Below are 18009 nucleotides of genomic sequence, written 5' to 3'. Positions count from 1 at the left end.
CCAACAATGAGGCATTATTTCCAAGAGAAAACAACAACCATAGCATGAGGAAGGCTGCACAGTGGACAGACGCTTCAAACCCAGTTCTTAGCTTCAGTAAGAAATCTCCCCATAGGAAGTCAGATAAAGGGGTAGTGTAAGTCGCATTTTATTAGACAGAGGTGGATTTGATACATGTTATATCTTAATTTTCCATTCTTCTTGTTCAGACAAGTTGAGTGTACAGGTTTCCCATTTTTTAGTCAAGAAAGAAAAACATATCGCACAAAGCAGCTGCATTCAACAATACAAGATCATTTCACTTGAAGACTAGAAATGTGCCCAGAAATTTTTCCATCGTTTGGTATGCTAAAATATAGATAATAAAAAGAGTTAGTCACTGTTCAACGGTAAAATACATTAAAAAAAAATTCAGGTGAACCTAGAATGAAAACTCATTACTTTCTTCAGTATGGCACCACTCTATTGTTTCATTATAAATTTGTAAAAGGCACCACACATTAAAACTGTAAAGCAAGGGAGAAAACAAAATCAAGCAACCTTCCATGATTTTCCTTCTGTACAAATACATATATATCTTAAGGCAGGTGTTTTTATGTGCAAAATACAAGTGTACAGGTAAAACCAATGTTGGTATCGTATATACTCATACTCACTTCTTCTTTTAGCAGTAACATTGGTGTCCAAATGTACAGTACATTGAAAACACTTCCCTAACAGAGCTCGAAATAGAAGGCAGGCTGGAAATATGGCCCTGATAACAATTAGGTTTTTTAATCTGAAAAGCTTTTACGTAGACCCCTTAAAACATGGACAAACAGTCATTCTCTTTTTCTTGTTGTCTCTTCCTTTAGAAAGGTCCATATCAACTTGTTCACTATGTCGGGTTGATCCTGCTGGAGCCAATGACTGGCTTCAGACAAAATAGTTAATCTGAAATGATTTTTAACATAAATCCGTGTAATTTCTGCCATCTCAACTTCCATAAACGCATCTCTTTCTCCCCATAACAGCAGGGTTGGCATGATGACTTCATGGTGCTGCAGAGGTAGGCAGCTTTAAAAATAAAACACACTTAGTTAGGTCTTTTTTTTCACAAAAATCACCAAGACAGATTTCAGCCAGCTTAGCTTTTGAAATCAACACAGCGAATCTCATTGCAAGCTTTCTAGGTTCCAAGAAGATATTTCTGTAATACCAAGAAAACACTCCTGTGACTCAAGGTACCTCAATTTTTTTAAGGATGGTAAAATTGTCAGAAGATACTTTTCCTATCACGTAATCAGCAGTTGATTGCAAGAGAGTCATATTTTTGGAACATGAATGATGCTTCGGCATGGTGCACAGGTCAGGAGCCCCATGATCTCTGTAATAGGGAATGCGGAACAACACGGCCAGAATTTTGTAGTGGCTTTCCCTTGGTTGATGAATGCTATGGCAAATTTCTGAACCTCCATTATTTACTGCAAGTAGGTTTTAATGAAACATGATGCTTCGGATCACATTTGGACCGCAGTGTTCAAGGCATCTAGCTACCCGAGTAGCTCAACTGCCTTGCCAAAAAATGGTCGTCTCTGAAATGGTGGGCTGCCATTTTTGGACACTCTGGAAGATACCAGCTAGAGTGTTTCAGACCTACTTGAAATTAAATATCATGTAGTACAGCTAAAAAGAAAAATATTTGTAGAATAAGCTATTCTGTAGAACATCGTTGTCTGAAATGCTGAAGTCAGTTACATTCACTGATCTATGAATTCATGCTAACATTCAAAATGCATCAGGGTTTTCTTTACAAAGAGCTAGAGTATGTTTTTGAAGGCCTTGGACTTACACACCTACATCTGTATGCAGTGAAAGAAAACTGTTCCTTGAAAATTTTAATTTCATGGAGTCATAATCTCTTTAAAACTGCAACATCACAACCCAGAGCTTTGGCAGACTAGAAAGTGTTTAAAGATAAATACATTACAAGACATTTTATTGACACTTTGAGGAAAAGCCCTTAGAAAGTAAAATGTTAATTAAAAATATACCACCACAATGACCTATTTAAACTTTCAGTAAAAAGTTATTATTTTTTCTTAATACAATTACTTTAAATGTAATATTTTATAAATATTTCCTCACATTAAAGGTAGACATTAGGAAAGATACAGGTAGCTGGAAACGAAAGACTATTTCAACCTAAACCATATTGACCCACCAGAATTTATTCCAGCTCATCTATTTCAGAGATGCTGCAAAGTTTATCTGATTTGTGCTTGAATTGCCTGTTAGCCAGATATTGTAATAGACTAGCTGTGACAATTCAAATCAGATTCCATCGGATCAGATACAAATCTTTATTACACTAATGCTCAAACATTCTTATTTTAAAACATTAAAGTATAAAGAAGATTTTCTAAACACACTTTTATGATAAACTGAAGTGCTAGGTTGAAACTTCGGAGCTAGTCAAGAGCCTATGCTCTGTGGAAAGGGGAAGAAGGTGGCATGCATTACTTTAGATAAGACAAAGAAATGGAGACTTTGAAGACATTCCTCATCTGTACTTAATGTCAAGAAATATTAACAAAAGGTCACTTTAAACAGTAGTTTAATTTCATTTTGATTGATGAATTAGGAACATTTTTAAAATTGCTTTTGTAGCAGTGGATTTAAAATCTCATTTTTCAAACAAACTGACCTAACCTACTGAATCACAGCTTATTCATAGTACGAGTTTTAAAAATTGATAATATGATGATCTGATTCAGCACATTTAGGCTAATCTCTTTACATTTTAAATCCAGTATCCTGGATCTCTTTGCTATTTTTGTGTGTATTTTTTTTTCACTGTTGTAGGGTTTACTGTTACTCTTTTGTGGCTAAGTGCCATACAAGATTTGTAGCCTCACTTAGGAAAACTCCACTGGGCTTTTTACTCACACTGAAGAGATAAACAACCTGTCATTTTTCATTGCCTATATGCTATACTGTATTTCTTTTCAGTCTGGAATATGGCACGTTATACCATGCCTGAAGTCTCTAGAAATCTCCTCTAATAAGGATTAACATGCAAATTTCACATTTAGGAAGGGACCTTCCACTTGGGAAGTTTAAGTCTTTGAAAAACAGACTCAAACCTTCATACAGCACTGTTGACCAGCAATTAGTTATTATTGTAAACAAATACTGAAGTACTTCTTAACTGCTATAAAAGAAGCAATCCCACTTTATAAAAAAATGGCCTATCAGAGGAAATTCAAGCTTTAACTGCTTACCCATCTCTCTCAACCAAGCATGATACAAAAAGCTTTAGGATTTTTATTCCAGAAGTGTTTGTACCTGAAGTATAGTGAAGGGAATGACTGCTGTGCTATTTATACAAGCTGGTGTTTGTGATGGATGGAAGTAGGTGATTTCAATCACGTCTTTGGAAATAAATTTCCAGAAAAATTAAGCTCTGAAGAATGAAACTCCAGGTGGATAGTAATGAGTTGGAAACCTTTAACGCGCAGGTCACCAGCGCCAGCCCACTGGGACTTATGGTGAAAACAAGTCATTAGCATCTAAGTGCTGCTCAATGGCTTATATGAGAGGAAGTAAAAAGTTCAATCCAGTTTTAATATTTAATGATTCACATCCTGTAAGGTGTGACCATCAGAACTGATGGCAAGAACTGAATAAGCTAAAGACCAATCTTTTCCTTCCAGTCCAAAGCCTGCTGCATTGTGGCTGATCGATAGCGCCTATTGTAATATTCTCTGAATTCAGTATAGGTATACTTTCATTAGAAAAATGAAGCAAACAATGCACAAACATACACACACAGAGAAGAATTACTAGCTGTGAAGATACTTTCTGATTAATAACTGATACTAGGCACTTTTTTTGAGCCTGAAAAGGCCTTAAACAATAGTTTAAACATACACAACTCTTACATTCGTCTCATCTGAATCCCACAGCAATTCAGCTATCAGCTATCACAGATATTTCACTGTTATTGTCAGAGAAGCATCTGGCTAACGCGGACACTCGCTGATGCCAAGTGCTGTAGAAAATGTCACAAACAAGGCTCCGGTCGCTCCTGCCTCTCCAGCTCCTCATTAGCCCTACCCTGGGGGCTCCTGCAGTGCAGTGGCAGGGCCAGGGAGCCGCCGTGCAGCCGCACAGCTCCCCGTTGCCCTTGGACATCCCAGCTGATGCCATCACCACTCTTTGTGTACCTTTAAATAAGTATACTGTTACCAGCACAGCCATCTCATTCATTCCCCATTAGTGTCTGTGTTTGGTATCATCTCGTTTAGAAGAAAATATGTCATCTCCCTACTTTCTTGTTCCAGTTTTGTCTCTTACCCTGTACAAGACAGCACCTAGCTCAGATTCCCATTTTCCTCCCAGGATTTCCCTGCTGACTGCTCTCCTGACAGCGATAGCGTGGAAGGCACAGAATAAGCAGAAAAGGTGGCACTAAATTTGAACCAGTGGAAACTAAAAAAAGTTAATCCTCTTCAAAAATCAACTGTCTGAATTTAGGGAAGGAAAAGAATTGTAATTTTTAAAGAATATTGGGAAGCTGGTCTTGTGTTACAGAAGCATGCAGGAGATTTAGCACTGTTGCAAACTGGAGGCAGTAAAGGAAAAGAGAGTTCAGACCCACTCTTCTTGGTACAGTCCTTCAAGTTAGGGCTACAAATCCTAAGTAGCTTATTTGCAGAGTTAAAGACCTTCTGACCCTGTTAAGTTTTTGGTAGATAAAAAGGGAGTGTCAGTCTATGAGGCCTAGTCTACTCCTCCCAGGAAAGTTAAAACTATTAGAAAACCCCTGGAGAAAATAAAATAAAAATTAAGCTTGCAAAAATATTTCCTATTATGATACTATCTCTCAGTTTTAGTCTATGCATGCTCCCTGCTATATGTGCTTTCTGCCGCCAGGGAGTCTGATGAGACCAATGCAGGAACAACAAAACCCAAGTTAGGGTTGGTTTTAGTTACAAAAAAAACCCTACCCCACCTTTTTTATAAAAAAAACCCACAGCCCAAACACAATAAAAGTCAGATGTGGTTTTGTGAAGTTACAAGTGAGGGCAACCTACTTGGATGCCATATTATCTAGTACTATTATCTAATAATAAGCTCTTCATAGAGACCATTATTTGATAATATGAGCTGTAAGGAAAATCATTAACAGATGTTACCATCGTAGATATTAGAGATGGATTTTTGTGATTGCCATGGGTTCTGTGGATGAGGAAGGGCTTATTAGGCTTTATTAGATTTTGAAACAAAGACTTTCCTTATCTGCACTCTCGTGGTGTCACTGGTTTGTGTGGAAATCATACAATTCACTCTGCGTCACACGGCTTGACACTGAATACACCCGTTACCTGCTGAGACTCCAGAAACAGATCTGCGGTTTTCCCTTCTTTAGGAGCAGAAGATGCAATAACCTGTGTGGCCTCCAGGGGTCTCTAGAATATTTTACCTTGTTTCAGAACGGTCCACTCACCTGAAAATATTTCGGTAATGATTAATGGGTCCAGTTAATGCTCCAGGTTGTGAAAAGACATAGAGATAAGCTTCAATATCCTCTGCTGTTAATCTGCAGCCTTTCCTTCCAATTCCAGTGGCCTGGCTGGTAAATAAACTTTTCAGAACCTACAAAAGGAAGAATAAAAAGCCACCCCATAACGTAGCTGGAAAATGTGATTTCTCTCCTTCAATAGGACACACCTTTCTAAAATCTGTTTATGCATTGTTTAGAGTATAAAGAAAGGTTTAAATGCTTTTTTTTTAGACTGCTATGTGAAAAGCACACGGTAAACTTATTTCTGATATAATTTACTTCAGAATAACCAAGTACAGGCGAATACCGGTATTACCAAGTTACTCAGTTCTGCACCCTGACCTGCCTCCTGTGACAGGCAAAGGCAAGCGCAGGTACATACTTGCCTTTGGGATGGACCCCAGCAGCTGACAGGGTGGGAGGGAGAATGATTCAGGACCTCCCCAGCTTGCTGTCCCCTGTGTGCCTACAGCACCGGGCTGTATGCATGTAGGAGGATGCACGCCTGCAGCTGCTTTTTCCCTTTCTGTATGCTTATACTTATTTTTTAGGGTTATACAAGGTGTTGGCCGTGTTGGTTCCTCAGGCAGAATTAATCACGCGGCTGAATTTGATGCTCAGACTCCCAGGCGGCCTGCCCTGTAGCAGGCTCTGAGGGATAAGAGGATGTCCCACTGCACACAGGAGCTTCAGATAAGTCAGCAGGAGTTCCCCAGGCGCCACATGTGTCCCACTGGTGTGGGCACAAGTAAAACCAGTTGACTGTCTAGGTGAAGTAATGCACTGTAGTGCTGGAGGTTAAAGGTATGTACCTGAATGCCTCCCAGAAATGCAAAAGCAAGAGTTAATCTCAGAGTTTCTATGTACTTATACCCTACTTTATAAAAATACGTAAAGCTTAAGAAGAAAAATCAGAAAGCTCCATATTTTTTCCAGTAATTATAACTAAATCAGAAGGGATCAACGTAGGTGGCAATTCTTCCATCACTCACAGTTAAATATATAAACACGAGCACTCATTTTGCTCACCTTGAAATCATGTACTGTAAACATGAATTCAGGAAACCATGGCATTTGGAAAAAGAAGTAGTAACCAGATTTAATCAATTGTGATGGATGTCGTAGAATGTATTCTGAAACAAAAATGCCCATGAATTAAAAATGAAAACTGATGACTCAAAATTACCGTTAATATTACTATTTTTTAAACTTAAAGGAATGTTTTAAAACTATTACGTTAGAGCATGCCGTGTGACAAAAGATGATTATTGTTTCAGGAGTAAGTATATGATGTGGCCATTAAAACACAATTCTTTTATATCTGTTAATAGAAACAGTCAGCAAACCAGAAGCCTGCCAAAGCCTAGGCGAGGGCAGTGACATTGGAGAGTTTAATCGCATGATAGGTTTTCACTTAAGAGATCTATTTGTGTAGCTAGCCCAAAGCATTTTTTCAGCTGTGGAATAAGAGGCATAGATATAAGTCTTCAAATATTTCTCTCATCAAGGATGTGATGCGCAGAAATCTGTAGATGCTAATCCACTTCCATTCTAAAGAGAGCATCAATCCTGTTCACAAAAGTACAGAATTTTTCTAACACTTGTCTTGGCAATTTCAAGAACCATAATCAAGATTACATAGTGTCACAAAAGAAAACGATTCAGCCCCATTTCTATTAAGTCTTTCTTTTTTTTTTAATTGTAAGTTTTTGTCTCCAGTGAGTTGCAAGAGCCAACACTGACATTCAAATATCTAACTTCCTTGAAGCTACCACAGAATGCGTGCCGGTACTAGGAAGTCTAGAACCTATCCTTTACAGATGCAAATTCAGGAAGGCAAAATTGCACTCCCAACATAGGAGATAATCTCTGAAATATTAAATCTGACAGTGAATAAAAATGGGTTTTAAAACAAAGTAAACTGAAGTGTCAGCTATCTTCTAAGAATTCATACCTCATACATTCTTAAATTGCATCACTCATTATATTTTTCCTTGATGGACCATCATCAGCACTGCTTACTTTACTTTTCTCCACAGCTGTGTATTTTCATTTAATCCACAGTAGAACAAAGTTGATGCAGGGAGACTTTATTAAGCTACAGAACAGATTTTGTACTTTAACAAATATGCAAATACTAAGAAATACTATAATAAAATGTCTTTGTCTTCTATACAGCCTGGCTCCTGCTCTCAGTGAAAACACAGCAAAAAGCTCCTGCTTGCTCAGGTGGTGGTGACAGGCCTTTCCTTGGGTAAGTGAGGCTTAAGTTCCTGGCAAAATGTTCTTTAATATCTTAGGAAGGTGCCCAAGAACTCTGTGAGAACAACACGTGCAAATGGTTCTGATTCCACAGTGGTCTAAGGTCAGGTTTACATTCAACTAAAATGGAAATTAAAGCTGCACTGAATATTCTTAACTATTTCTGGGGAAATGGGAAATGGGGTGACATTTTAATGGAAACAGGGTAAGGTCAGTGACTGAAGAAATTAAAATTAGTAAGAGACTACTTCCATTTTAATTTCTGAATGTTGATCTAATCCCTGTGAAACCGCAGTCGTGGGTAGTAGACAAGATCAAAGCCTGTCACACAAATTTTGCTAGTGCACCTAAATCCTTGTTTCAGCTCGCTACTAGTACGTTCCTGGGCCTCTAGTAATTAGCCTGGAAAGGCTGTCTTGTTCTAATGCATATTGTACAAGATCATAAATTGTTGCTTGTCACCTAAATTGGGATTAAATACTAATGTCTGATTCACATTTACACAAAGGCTGTTTTATGCAGACTTAATAATGCAGTGAGGCCTTAACCTAGGTGTAATGCAACATACACCCGTGTTCAGGGAATTTTATTCTGCCAAAGCGGTATAAAACATATTCTTGTATACGAAAATTATGTTTGTGGACCTTTAAGGATTAAGAAAAACATGAGTAACTTTGGCTGCAAGCACTCCCACTTCCTACAATAAATCATTTCCCGAAGTCAAATACCTGATACCTTACTGCTTCCTAAAATGCATCCCAGAACGTAAGAGGCGCTGAGTACTGGCAGCTTATCTACTGAACACCTGAAGGGGCAAGCAGTCGGTTCTTCTTTAGCAACCTCAAAGCAAACACAATCTTAATGAAAATGCAGATACTCTGGATTAACAGAGAGTGCTGTAAAACTCACCTGTAAACACAGAAGGATGAGGGAAATTAACCACAATCAGCTTAGTCACCATTTCAGGGTAACATATAGCCACTAACCAAGCGATCATTCCTCCCCAGTCATGGCCAATCAACACACACTTGTTGTATCCTACCACATAAACAGAGATTTGTGCTTTTATTTCAGTGGAATTTGTATCCATACAAATTATCACATACAACAAAAAAATCATTATTGGGCAGAACAGGTGGTCCAGCACATTTATTAATGCCACTACTTAATAGTGCATGGCTTCCGTTACTAATGGCCAGAAAAAACAGCGCACAATTATAGTTTAAAAAACTAATAAATACTTAAAATTATTTAATTGGACTTCCAAAACACTCTAACTATACTACCTCAGTGTCAAACCAAAGTCACTCAGTATCCAAACAGCCACCCTGTTCACATCTTGGCCGATGCAGGGTCAGATATACAATTCAACTTGCTGTCACTATAATGCGTGTATATTTGTCATGTTTAGGGAGTTTGGAGTTTGAAGCTGCAGACAGAAAGACTGAGCAATCTCCTGAGCCTTTCCCGAACAAAACTGATCCTTATGAATTTCTCTAAATATGGGAGGTTATCTAAGCACTGAACATCATCATTATGCAAAAAGTGGGTGTTATATTTAATAGCTATATATATATAGCGCATATCTACACACATTTATATACTTAGCAGGCCTGTAGCTTTTCACCATATGCTGTTTTGATGGCAATTTTTAAAGTTCTTGGCATTCACTTACTTATTCTTCCATCGGTAAAAATGGTAATTTAACAGCAATAAACGGAGGGAGAAAAATCATGACTGGTTTTGAAAGCCTAACCATTCCCCCCTTAACCACTGCTGGAATACATACTACAGGGTCAGATACCATCACTCTCCTCACTGAGGTTTGTACTGCTGAGCACATATGCTACAACTGAAATGTATAAAAAGCTAAACTGTTTAGAATTCTGACATAAATTTGAACACAGTTGTGAAAGCACCTTATAACCCCTCTCGAATAGAGATCTATTGGAGCACTTCAGGTATAATCAAGTTCTCCATAAGAATTTAACCTGGGGTTAAACCAAACAAAGATCAGAAACCTCAGAAATACTTTTTCGAAAAAATTTTAAATCCCTATTGAATTGCATTATGATGAGAGTACTTCTCGAGCATAACCATGGCATTACCATGGAGATTAGCACAACCAGCAAAGGTTGGAAAATGTGAACACAGAGTGGGGACTGCCTGCCCAATCTTTTGACAACATTCAAACATCACAAGCAAGGCAAATCGTAAGTTCAAACCTTAGAACTGGAATCACTGCTTTACTATTTCTTCATGTGAAATGCAGTACAGTGTTTCACTATCCATAGAGTATCCAGGGGATTAAAATGATCCAGAGAATGACAGTGTAATCCCTTGTCTTGCTGTTGGTATGGAAGGGAAATACCCTTCACTAGGTGTTACAATTTATCGCCAGAACAGATATGCTTCAAACCGGGCTGGAAGGGCAAATTTTGCAGACTTGCTTCAGGCTCTAGACCGTTCCACTGTGTATTTGCCACAGGGAGCGATGTGTCCTTTGCTCTCCCTTCTGTTCTTCTCACTGTTGTGTAAGAGGGAGTGATTCAGCTCTTGAGAACTGGCTACTGTGCAGGAGTAGTATTTTGGGATTTTTTTTTTTTAATACAGCAGATGTACTTCATCATCTTTATAAAGCCCACAATATTTATTCTATCTTGTCTATGCAAGAAATATGTCACCTGATTTAAATTCTTTGGTCTGGAAGTGCTATTAGACTCTAATTCAGAACATTATCCACTAAGTGCAATGGTTAGGAGTAAGTGAAGACCTTGTTAGGGAAAAAGGCCCTAGGTTTGTACTGCTGGATTTCAGAGCACATAGGGAAGGGTTCTTTTAAAACTCATGATGGAAAATCATCTTTACATATCGTTTATACAGACATACACATCATAATTAGAAAACAAACCTTCTTCATTGATAATAGTCCATAAAATACCAGTATTCTTAGATTTATATCTATACATATCTGTAATGTGTAGATATTAAAGAAAATGCAATTTAAAAAAAAATAAAAATCAGTGGTAGCTCTTTACATTTTCTTTTCCCCAGAAAATCAAGTCACCTATGAGCTGAGTAGATTGTCTTCTACTAACGCACCTAGAGATTCCAAAATATCCTTTATATCTGTTATCAGGCAATCTAACTTGTAATTTTCTTTGTGAGAAGGAGCATCTGTTTCTCCATAACCTCTCAAATCCAGGGCCACCACTCGATATTCACTTTTAAATTCCCGCAATTGATGGCGCCAAGAATACCTAACAAAGGGGAAAAAGAAGTTGGAGTTATAAGGTCAAGCAGCATGATATCAAAATGCACCCAATGCTTCTCCTCCCAAATAGCTGAGGGTAAATTAGCATGGCTTTGTTTGCAATGAGATTCTTTTTTTCTTTCTGTGGTACGCTGATGGTCTTTTGTGGCTATAGTAGTTTTGTGCTCCCTTCTTGAATTCCCCAGTAAGGAAGCGCAGCTGCCAGACAGGGGACATGGCCGGAGCATGGCTGGTTCAACAGTTCCTGGGGTCTGGCATAGTTGCTTTGCTACCAAGGAAGCAGGCATGAAACAGAGCACACAGAGGACTACCCTGTTTTATCTTTGGAGCCATAGCATCATCAAAAAAGAAAGGTCTGAAAAGCTTTCTTTTCTCCCTAGCTTGTTCATGGAGTAGGGGAACGTGCCTCAAGGCATGTTAGTTTGTTTGTTTTTCAGAAAAGGAATGTCAGATAATTCATACACTAAATAAACCAAAGAAAGAAATACAATGAACAACAAATGATCTTGGTGAAGTTCATACGATTTATATAAAGTACACTTTCATCTGGGTCTCTATACTAGCAGAATTGCTCCAGAACAGTCTCTCAATGTGCTGGTACCACACAGAATATTTCATTGTTTGTCTTTCTATGGGAAAGAGTGGTAGCACTACACAAATTAAAAGACACAAAAATTAAGAACTTGGGCAAAGGCCTGGGCTATTCCTTATCCTGTAATAGTATGTGGTGCCCAGATGTTATGAAGCAAAAATAACAAGAAAATGGTGGGTCTTACCCTGCAAGAACTACCTGCCCTTCAACTGTTATTGAAACCAAATACATTTCAGAACAGCCAGCACCAAGACAGACATGGCATTATCTTATACTGTAATGGAAAGATATTAAAAAAACATGTTCCTTCTAGGCTTATATAATAATGGCTGCATCCCTCTGTGCTAGGGTCTAGATTTTACTTCTGCTCTTGTTTCAACAATCTCAGATAAATTATATTTGGATCGTCAGAGATCTTAAGAGCGGTGCACAGAATTCTACCTAAATTCGGTGTCTATATCAGACCATTGGCTCTTCCACTTCAGCTTTGCCTCCAGCCTATTAGGGATTCTGAACGCAAGTAATATTACAGTAACACTCATTAATTATAGACATTTGTATTCATATAAACAGAACAGTCAGGACCTTTTCATTTCACTGCCATATAATGCAAATAAAAGATTTAGCTGAGATCTCCAGGAATGAAGTTTTTAAAGGCATTATACAATGGCTTGGAAGCTGAATTTGCCATGGTAACTGTTGTAGCTATCCTATATACTTCAGTAAGGAGGAATAACAAGGCCCATAAATAAATAAATAAACTATTTTTGTTTTCACAAAGTGTCGACTTGCTATCCTCATCTTCTGTTTTCACAACAGTCCATCAGTCACCAAATGTCTGACCTACCAAATGGGTAGGTTTTATATTCAAAGAAATCCTTTCATCAGATCTGAAATATAACTATGGACAATTGCTTTGCAAGGAGAATTTGGAAATGCTGGTTGATGCTTTCATTTCTGTAAGATTCAATAATGGAAACTATTTTGTGACTTTCTGATCCCATTACTTCTGAAAGGCAGCTTGTACAAAATTTAGCAGCTCACACACAAGTCTTACAGGTACCCAGCTGTCTTCTCAACACATTATGCCCAATTTCAAACATTTTTTTATTGTATTACCATCACATTGGTATTAATTTTCAAGTTCTTATGCATCTAAAGCACTTAATGGCTCTGGTGCATTATATTCTTACATGATGTTTCATCTTCAGACAGCCTCACTCACTCACTAAGGTCAGTATTGTCTGGTTATAGTCGTCCTACTTATAACCTTGAAATGTTTGAAGGCAGAGGGTTTGTTATAATTAAGAACTGTAACTGTGAATCATATCTGGTTTTGGGGTTGGGTTTTTTTGCTAGCCAAATGATACAAATTTGATGCTTCTTTAATTATCTCTTAAATTGTGATTATTTTATGTTGTGCTCTCAGACAATCTCTATTCTTGCATAAAAAAAAGTCTTCACTGATCGAATTGTCAAACCAACATCAGTATCGGTAGTGTGACTATTTTATAGACTATTGGCAGGTAGTCTTCTTTTTAAAAACAGCTATTTAAACTATGGTACTTGTGGCCCCAGTGACCTACACAACAGTTTCTCATTCATTCCTTTTCAACGGTCAGATAATACAATACATTAACTGTCACTTAAAGCATGACTCACCATTCTAAACTCTAAGAATGGCCTTCTGCTTTTTGAAGATAAGATACAAGATCCCAGTAGAATATGCACAGAAAATGCTAAATTTTCTGTTACTATTCCCACTGTAGGGGAAATCAGCTGTAATCTCAGCTGTCTTGTTGTGTTAGAGTATGCATTATGCAAGGTATGCATGTTTGCCCAGAATACGCAACCCCGCATCTAACTGTCTTTTTAATCAAAGTTTACACTTTTAATCTTTTTAGATAGTGATTTATTATTAGAACAATCTACTTCTTTGAAAATTTATCTTAAAATAAATACGTCTTTCTACCACCATCCTCCAGGCCGTTAGTATCTATAGGAAATTGCTAAGGGAAGAGAACAGACCTCTGTTTTACCTGGGTCAATTTATCATGGTATGACCTGGGTCCAGCTTGAAAGATCACAGTGCGGACAGCGGAGCCTAGCTCCGTATCTGAGCTTAGGAAGGAAAAGGCTCGTTTAACTTGCTGAATTACTGGCATCACGACTTCCACTATTCCCATAATGTTTTTTAGGTGCAAGTTCTGTAAGCCATGCTTCACTAGTTAAACCTGGCAATGACGGCCCGAGCAATCTGGTTAAGTCATTAGACACATGACTGCTTTTCATTATTATAAACAAACATTTAGGATTGGGTTTGAGTCATCATTCATCTTATGATGTGCTAATAATAGAACCTTTCTCCCTGAGTAGCATTCTGAAATTAGGCTGCACAATAGCCTATAGAACTCATAGTTCTTCTTCCCTTCCCCCTGTTAAAAACTAACATATAGTATTTTTAACAAATGCAGCAATCCGTATTGCACTCAACATATAATGAATCTTCATTTTAACACCCTCTGCTGTAATTCATAAGTTCAGCCATATTAGTACAAATGTTATCCAAACATGAAATTCATTAAAAGTTAGCAGTTCCTTCCCAAAGTTTGCCGAAAAGTGTACATACTTGGGGGAAAATGGATTGACAATGCAAAAAAGATAGTTGGTCTGCATCAGCCTGCAGGAATTTTTTGTGGATGCTGCAGTTAAAAAAACGTTCCCTACTAAAACTTCAGGCCATTAGTTAGAACTCATAGCTACACAAGACGCATCACGCTGGGGATACTTAAGCTGAGATGATCACCCTCGGGTATCTTAAGCAGCCTCTTTTATACAAGAAAAGTGCATAGGGAGTTTTACCAGAATTCTGGAAAGCCATGAAGCAGCAGCATGAGTGGTTTACCCCTTTCTCCGGCAGCCACATAGTGGAATCTTAACCCTGAATCCTAAAACGAGAGAAAAAGAAGTGTGTTTTTATTGCTGCACAGAACCGCTGCACTGAGATTTGAGGACGAATGCGGTTTCAGACAATATTCTAAGAAACAATGTATTGCCCCTGGAACAAAAATATCAAATGGTCAGGTTTTGAAGCTGAAGTCTTCTGTGATTCTGAGACCTGCTACACCCCAGCAATGCTGAGTATCCCCCCCGGGGGTGCCACAGCTTCTTCCAGGAAGCCGATGTTTAATACACGTCAGGCTACAGTGACTATGGGCCAGTCCAGCCATGGGCATGCGACCCTTTCTGAAAGAGCACCGCCTGGCACGGTGACTGGGAAATGCAGATCACTGTCGAAGCTGGCGCCTTGCTTTCACACAGACACCAGTCATGCGCTTCATGGGAAGGCTTTAAGACAGAGTGTACTTTAAATGCACTTTCAATCTTTCAGTTAGTGTGTAAAGTTATGCAACTATTTAAAACCATCACATTGCATTTTGGCACAGTAAAGGCCTGCATGGATTCTTAAGAACCAAAGGCAAACAAAACTAAGTAACTAGAAAGCAAGTGGGTTTTGCTCGGTTTTACTGTTCGAGGCTTTAGACTCGCCTCAGAAAAGAAGGCCTTAATGTTATAATCTTCCTTCTGCCCTGTCTATAGCCACGATTTCTGATGCACCTTTTAAGAAAATGGGTCTTAGGAGAATTACCAGCAGGCAAGTTACTTATTGTTTGCAGTGCAGAGGCTGAACACTGAAATGCCATTGAAATGAAGGGATGCACACAAGCTTAGCCTAACTCAAGGTCAAATCCAGCAGAATTTAAATAAACTGAAATTATGACCTAGAGGGTTTACTCAATTCTGGCACAGAAGCAGATACAGAAGTTGGGAAAGAGCTAGCTCACAAAATACAACATGCTGTTCAGAAGTCATGTGAAGGAAACTGCAGGAAGAAAGGTCGTACAGCTCCTGAACAAATGTCAGAGCCAGCGCTTCGCCTCTGCTATTTTAAAGAGAGAAGAAAACCCCCAGGCCTTTGCTCTACATCAAGAGCTTATACCACGCCAAGGATCACAAATGTATAGAGAAAGTTTTTCTTGCCAGAGATGCTTCAAGTTCCCTGAGCTACCTTGGCACTTCTAAGTCACTTACCAGCTACAAAACCATTAACTTACAGCTTGATTCTTGAAAGGGCTCTGAAGAAGGAACATCTGGGGGTTTTATACTCACTATGGATATAATACAGACTTTTTGCTCAGTTTTGCCCAAAATTGCACTGATATTTCTCCTCTGCCAATGAACTAAAGTCCCTAGAGGTAAAAGTATCAATTCATTTCTAGGTATTTAACAATCTCTTCTTAGTAAATCTTAGGGCCATGACACCATCTTCACCATTCTCCGTATCACTCTGCCTTTGTTCCTCTTATATTCAGAAAAGTTTCTCAGTTTCCTTCCACAGTTTCTCTTCTCGATTTAGTGAGTATTGGGTAAGACCTCCTCCATCCCGCTTCTTTCAGTTAGTGTCCTCTAGGGATTTACCTTCAATGTTTTTATTTTAATCTATTTATTGCTTGTAAGGACATCCCCTTTCCTCCTACAAATTCAATCACCACTGGTACAGCAGCAGCTTAAATGCCACATGCCCCAAACTAAGCCCATCCTCTACCTTCCGGTTGCTCCTTTTTGTCCCCTTTTTCTGCCCCCCCAAACACACACAGGACATTGCCACCTTTTCTGAAACATGCTTTTTTTGTTTTCTTGAAATCTGTACGGGTCTGTAGCACACATGTTTGGAAAGTAACATGTTAGCCTCCTGTTATCCAACGGCAAGAGGGCTTCGTATTCCCTGAAATAAGTGACAGACTGTTATTCATTTATTGCTTGATGCTATAGGAAGAATGTGGCATATAAGTAAAAAAGCACGCACATGCCTCGTAATGATGGAATCAAAAATCATAAGGAACCGGGAGGCTCAGTAATTTATATTAGTACAGCGTGACACAAAATCACCCACCCAGATCCCTCAGAACTGAGATCTTTGTGCTCCTTTTATTAAAAATAACACTTGACAAAATTTGCAGCACGTTCTTTGCTCACCTGTAACTACGAAAGAAACCAAGCCGACACAACCGCACTTCGTGCATTTGGTGGAGGAGCACACCACAGGCAGAGATGTGAGACGAGTATAAAACCTGACCGGTGGCTTTAACTGTACAACCCTTAGGGACGGGACTCTTCCCCCTGCCTCTTCCCCGGACCCCGAGGCACGAAAGGAGCTCCCCGCTCCAACTGCGCCTATTTTCGTAAATAACGGGGAGGGTCGGGCAGGGCAGGGGAGGTTGCGGGGCACGTCCCCGGGGACCGGCAGCGCCCCTCCCGCCCACCGAGCTCTCCCCACACCGCCGGGCCCGGCAGGGCCCTGCCTGCGGACCCCCAGGCACGGCAGGGCTTCATGCGTAGGGGAGCTTGCCTAGGGGAGTTTGCCTAGGGGAGCTTGCAGAGGGGAGCGTGCATAGAGGAGCCTGCACAGGGGAGCATGCACGGGGAGCATGCATAGAGGAGCTTGCATAGGAGAGCATGCATAGGGAAGCATGCACAGGGGAGCTTGCACGGGGGAGCAGGCATAGGGGAGCTTGCACCGGGGAGCGTGCATAGGGCAGCATGCACAGGGGAGCTTGCACAGGGGAGCCCGCCCAGACGCATGCGAGGGAGGGCAGGCGGGCCGGGGTGCCCGTGGGCGCAGCGGGGCCCGCACCCCCCGCCCTCTCCCCTCACCTTGATCCGGACGTAGCAGTGGGTGCCCAGGGAGGGGTCGTTGAGGCAGGCGGGGGGGTTCTCCCGCACCACCCAGCGGAAGGTCTGGCCGGGCCGGCGGCCGATGCTCCAGAGCAGCCGCAGCCCGGCGATGCAGGCGCACACCCCGCAGTAGCTGTACACCAGCGCCCAGAAGAGCAGCGCCCGGGCGGCCACCAGCACCCGCCGGGCGGGCGGCGGGCAGCCGGGTCTCGCCATCGGGCCGCCGTCGCCGTCCCCGTCCCCGCCGCCGCCGCCACCGGGAGGGGCTGGGAGCGCCGCCGCCAGGAGCCGCTCGAGCGGAGGCACCGGGAGCGGCGGCGGCACCGGGAGCGGCGGCGCGCCCGCCCCGCGGCCCTCGCCCCGCCGGGCGCAGCGGCGGTGCCGGCCCGGCCCGAGCAGGCCGGCGCTTCGCCCGCTCCGGTCACGTACTCGGTCCCGCTTACCTTGTTTACATGAGAAGGGAAGGAGTGAGGGACGCGGCTGCCTGGTCGCAGTTCAGTCCGTTGCAAGACTTGCTTCCCCGTTACCCGTTTAAAGGGGATTTTGCAAATGCATCACAATTCCAGTTATTACTGGCTATTCCGGTGAATATTCCCT

General features: G+C 40.7%; 1 protein-coding gene across 1 annotated transcript; it reads right to left on the bottom strand.

Annotated features, from left to right (window-relative positions):
* Positions 1-124: 124 nt before the first annotated feature.
* EPHX4 (epoxide hydrolase 4) lies at positions 125-17764 on the bottom strand. Its single transcript, XM_075098112.1, has 7 exons — positions 17392-17764; positions 14539-14624; positions 10913-11070; positions 8720-8848; positions 6578-6681; positions 5492-5640; positions 125-1056 (listed from the first exon to the last, which is right to left on the bottom strand). The coding sequence occupies exons 1-7, from the start codon at positions 17626-17628 to the stop codon at positions 822-824; spliced, it is 1098 nt and encodes a 365-aa protein (XP_074954213.1). The 5' UTR covers positions 17629-17764; the 3' UTR covers positions 125-821.
* Between the last annotated feature and the right edge of the window lie 245 nt (positions 17765-18009).

Source organism: Phalacrocorax aristotelis, chromosome 6, assembly GCF_949628215.1.
Source record: "Phalacrocorax aristotelis chromosome 6, bGulAri2.1, whole genome shotgun sequence".
Lineage (NCBI taxonomy): Eukaryota > Metazoa > Chordata > Aves > Suliformes > Phalacrocoracidae > Phalacrocorax > Phalacrocorax aristotelis.
The sequence above is the reverse complement of the archived record's forward strand: the minus strand, read 5'-3'. Positions and strand labels throughout refer to the sequence as shown.

Excerpts from the sequence above, each read along its gene's own strand:
- EPHX4 (XM_075098112.1), bottom strand. The coding sequence starts at position 17,628 with ATGGCGAGACCCGGCTGCCCGCCGCCCGCCCGGCGGGTGCTGGTGGCC. Across the intron at positions 14,625-17,391 it reads ACTGCTACGTCCGGATCAAG|GATTCAGGGTTAAGATTCCA; the intron begins GTGAGGGGAGAG and ends CTCTCGTTTTAG. Across the intron at positions 8,849-10,912 it reads GGATATTTTGGAATCTCTAG|GATACAACAAGTGTGTGTTG; the intron begins GTGCGTTAGTAG and ends TTTATGTGGTAG.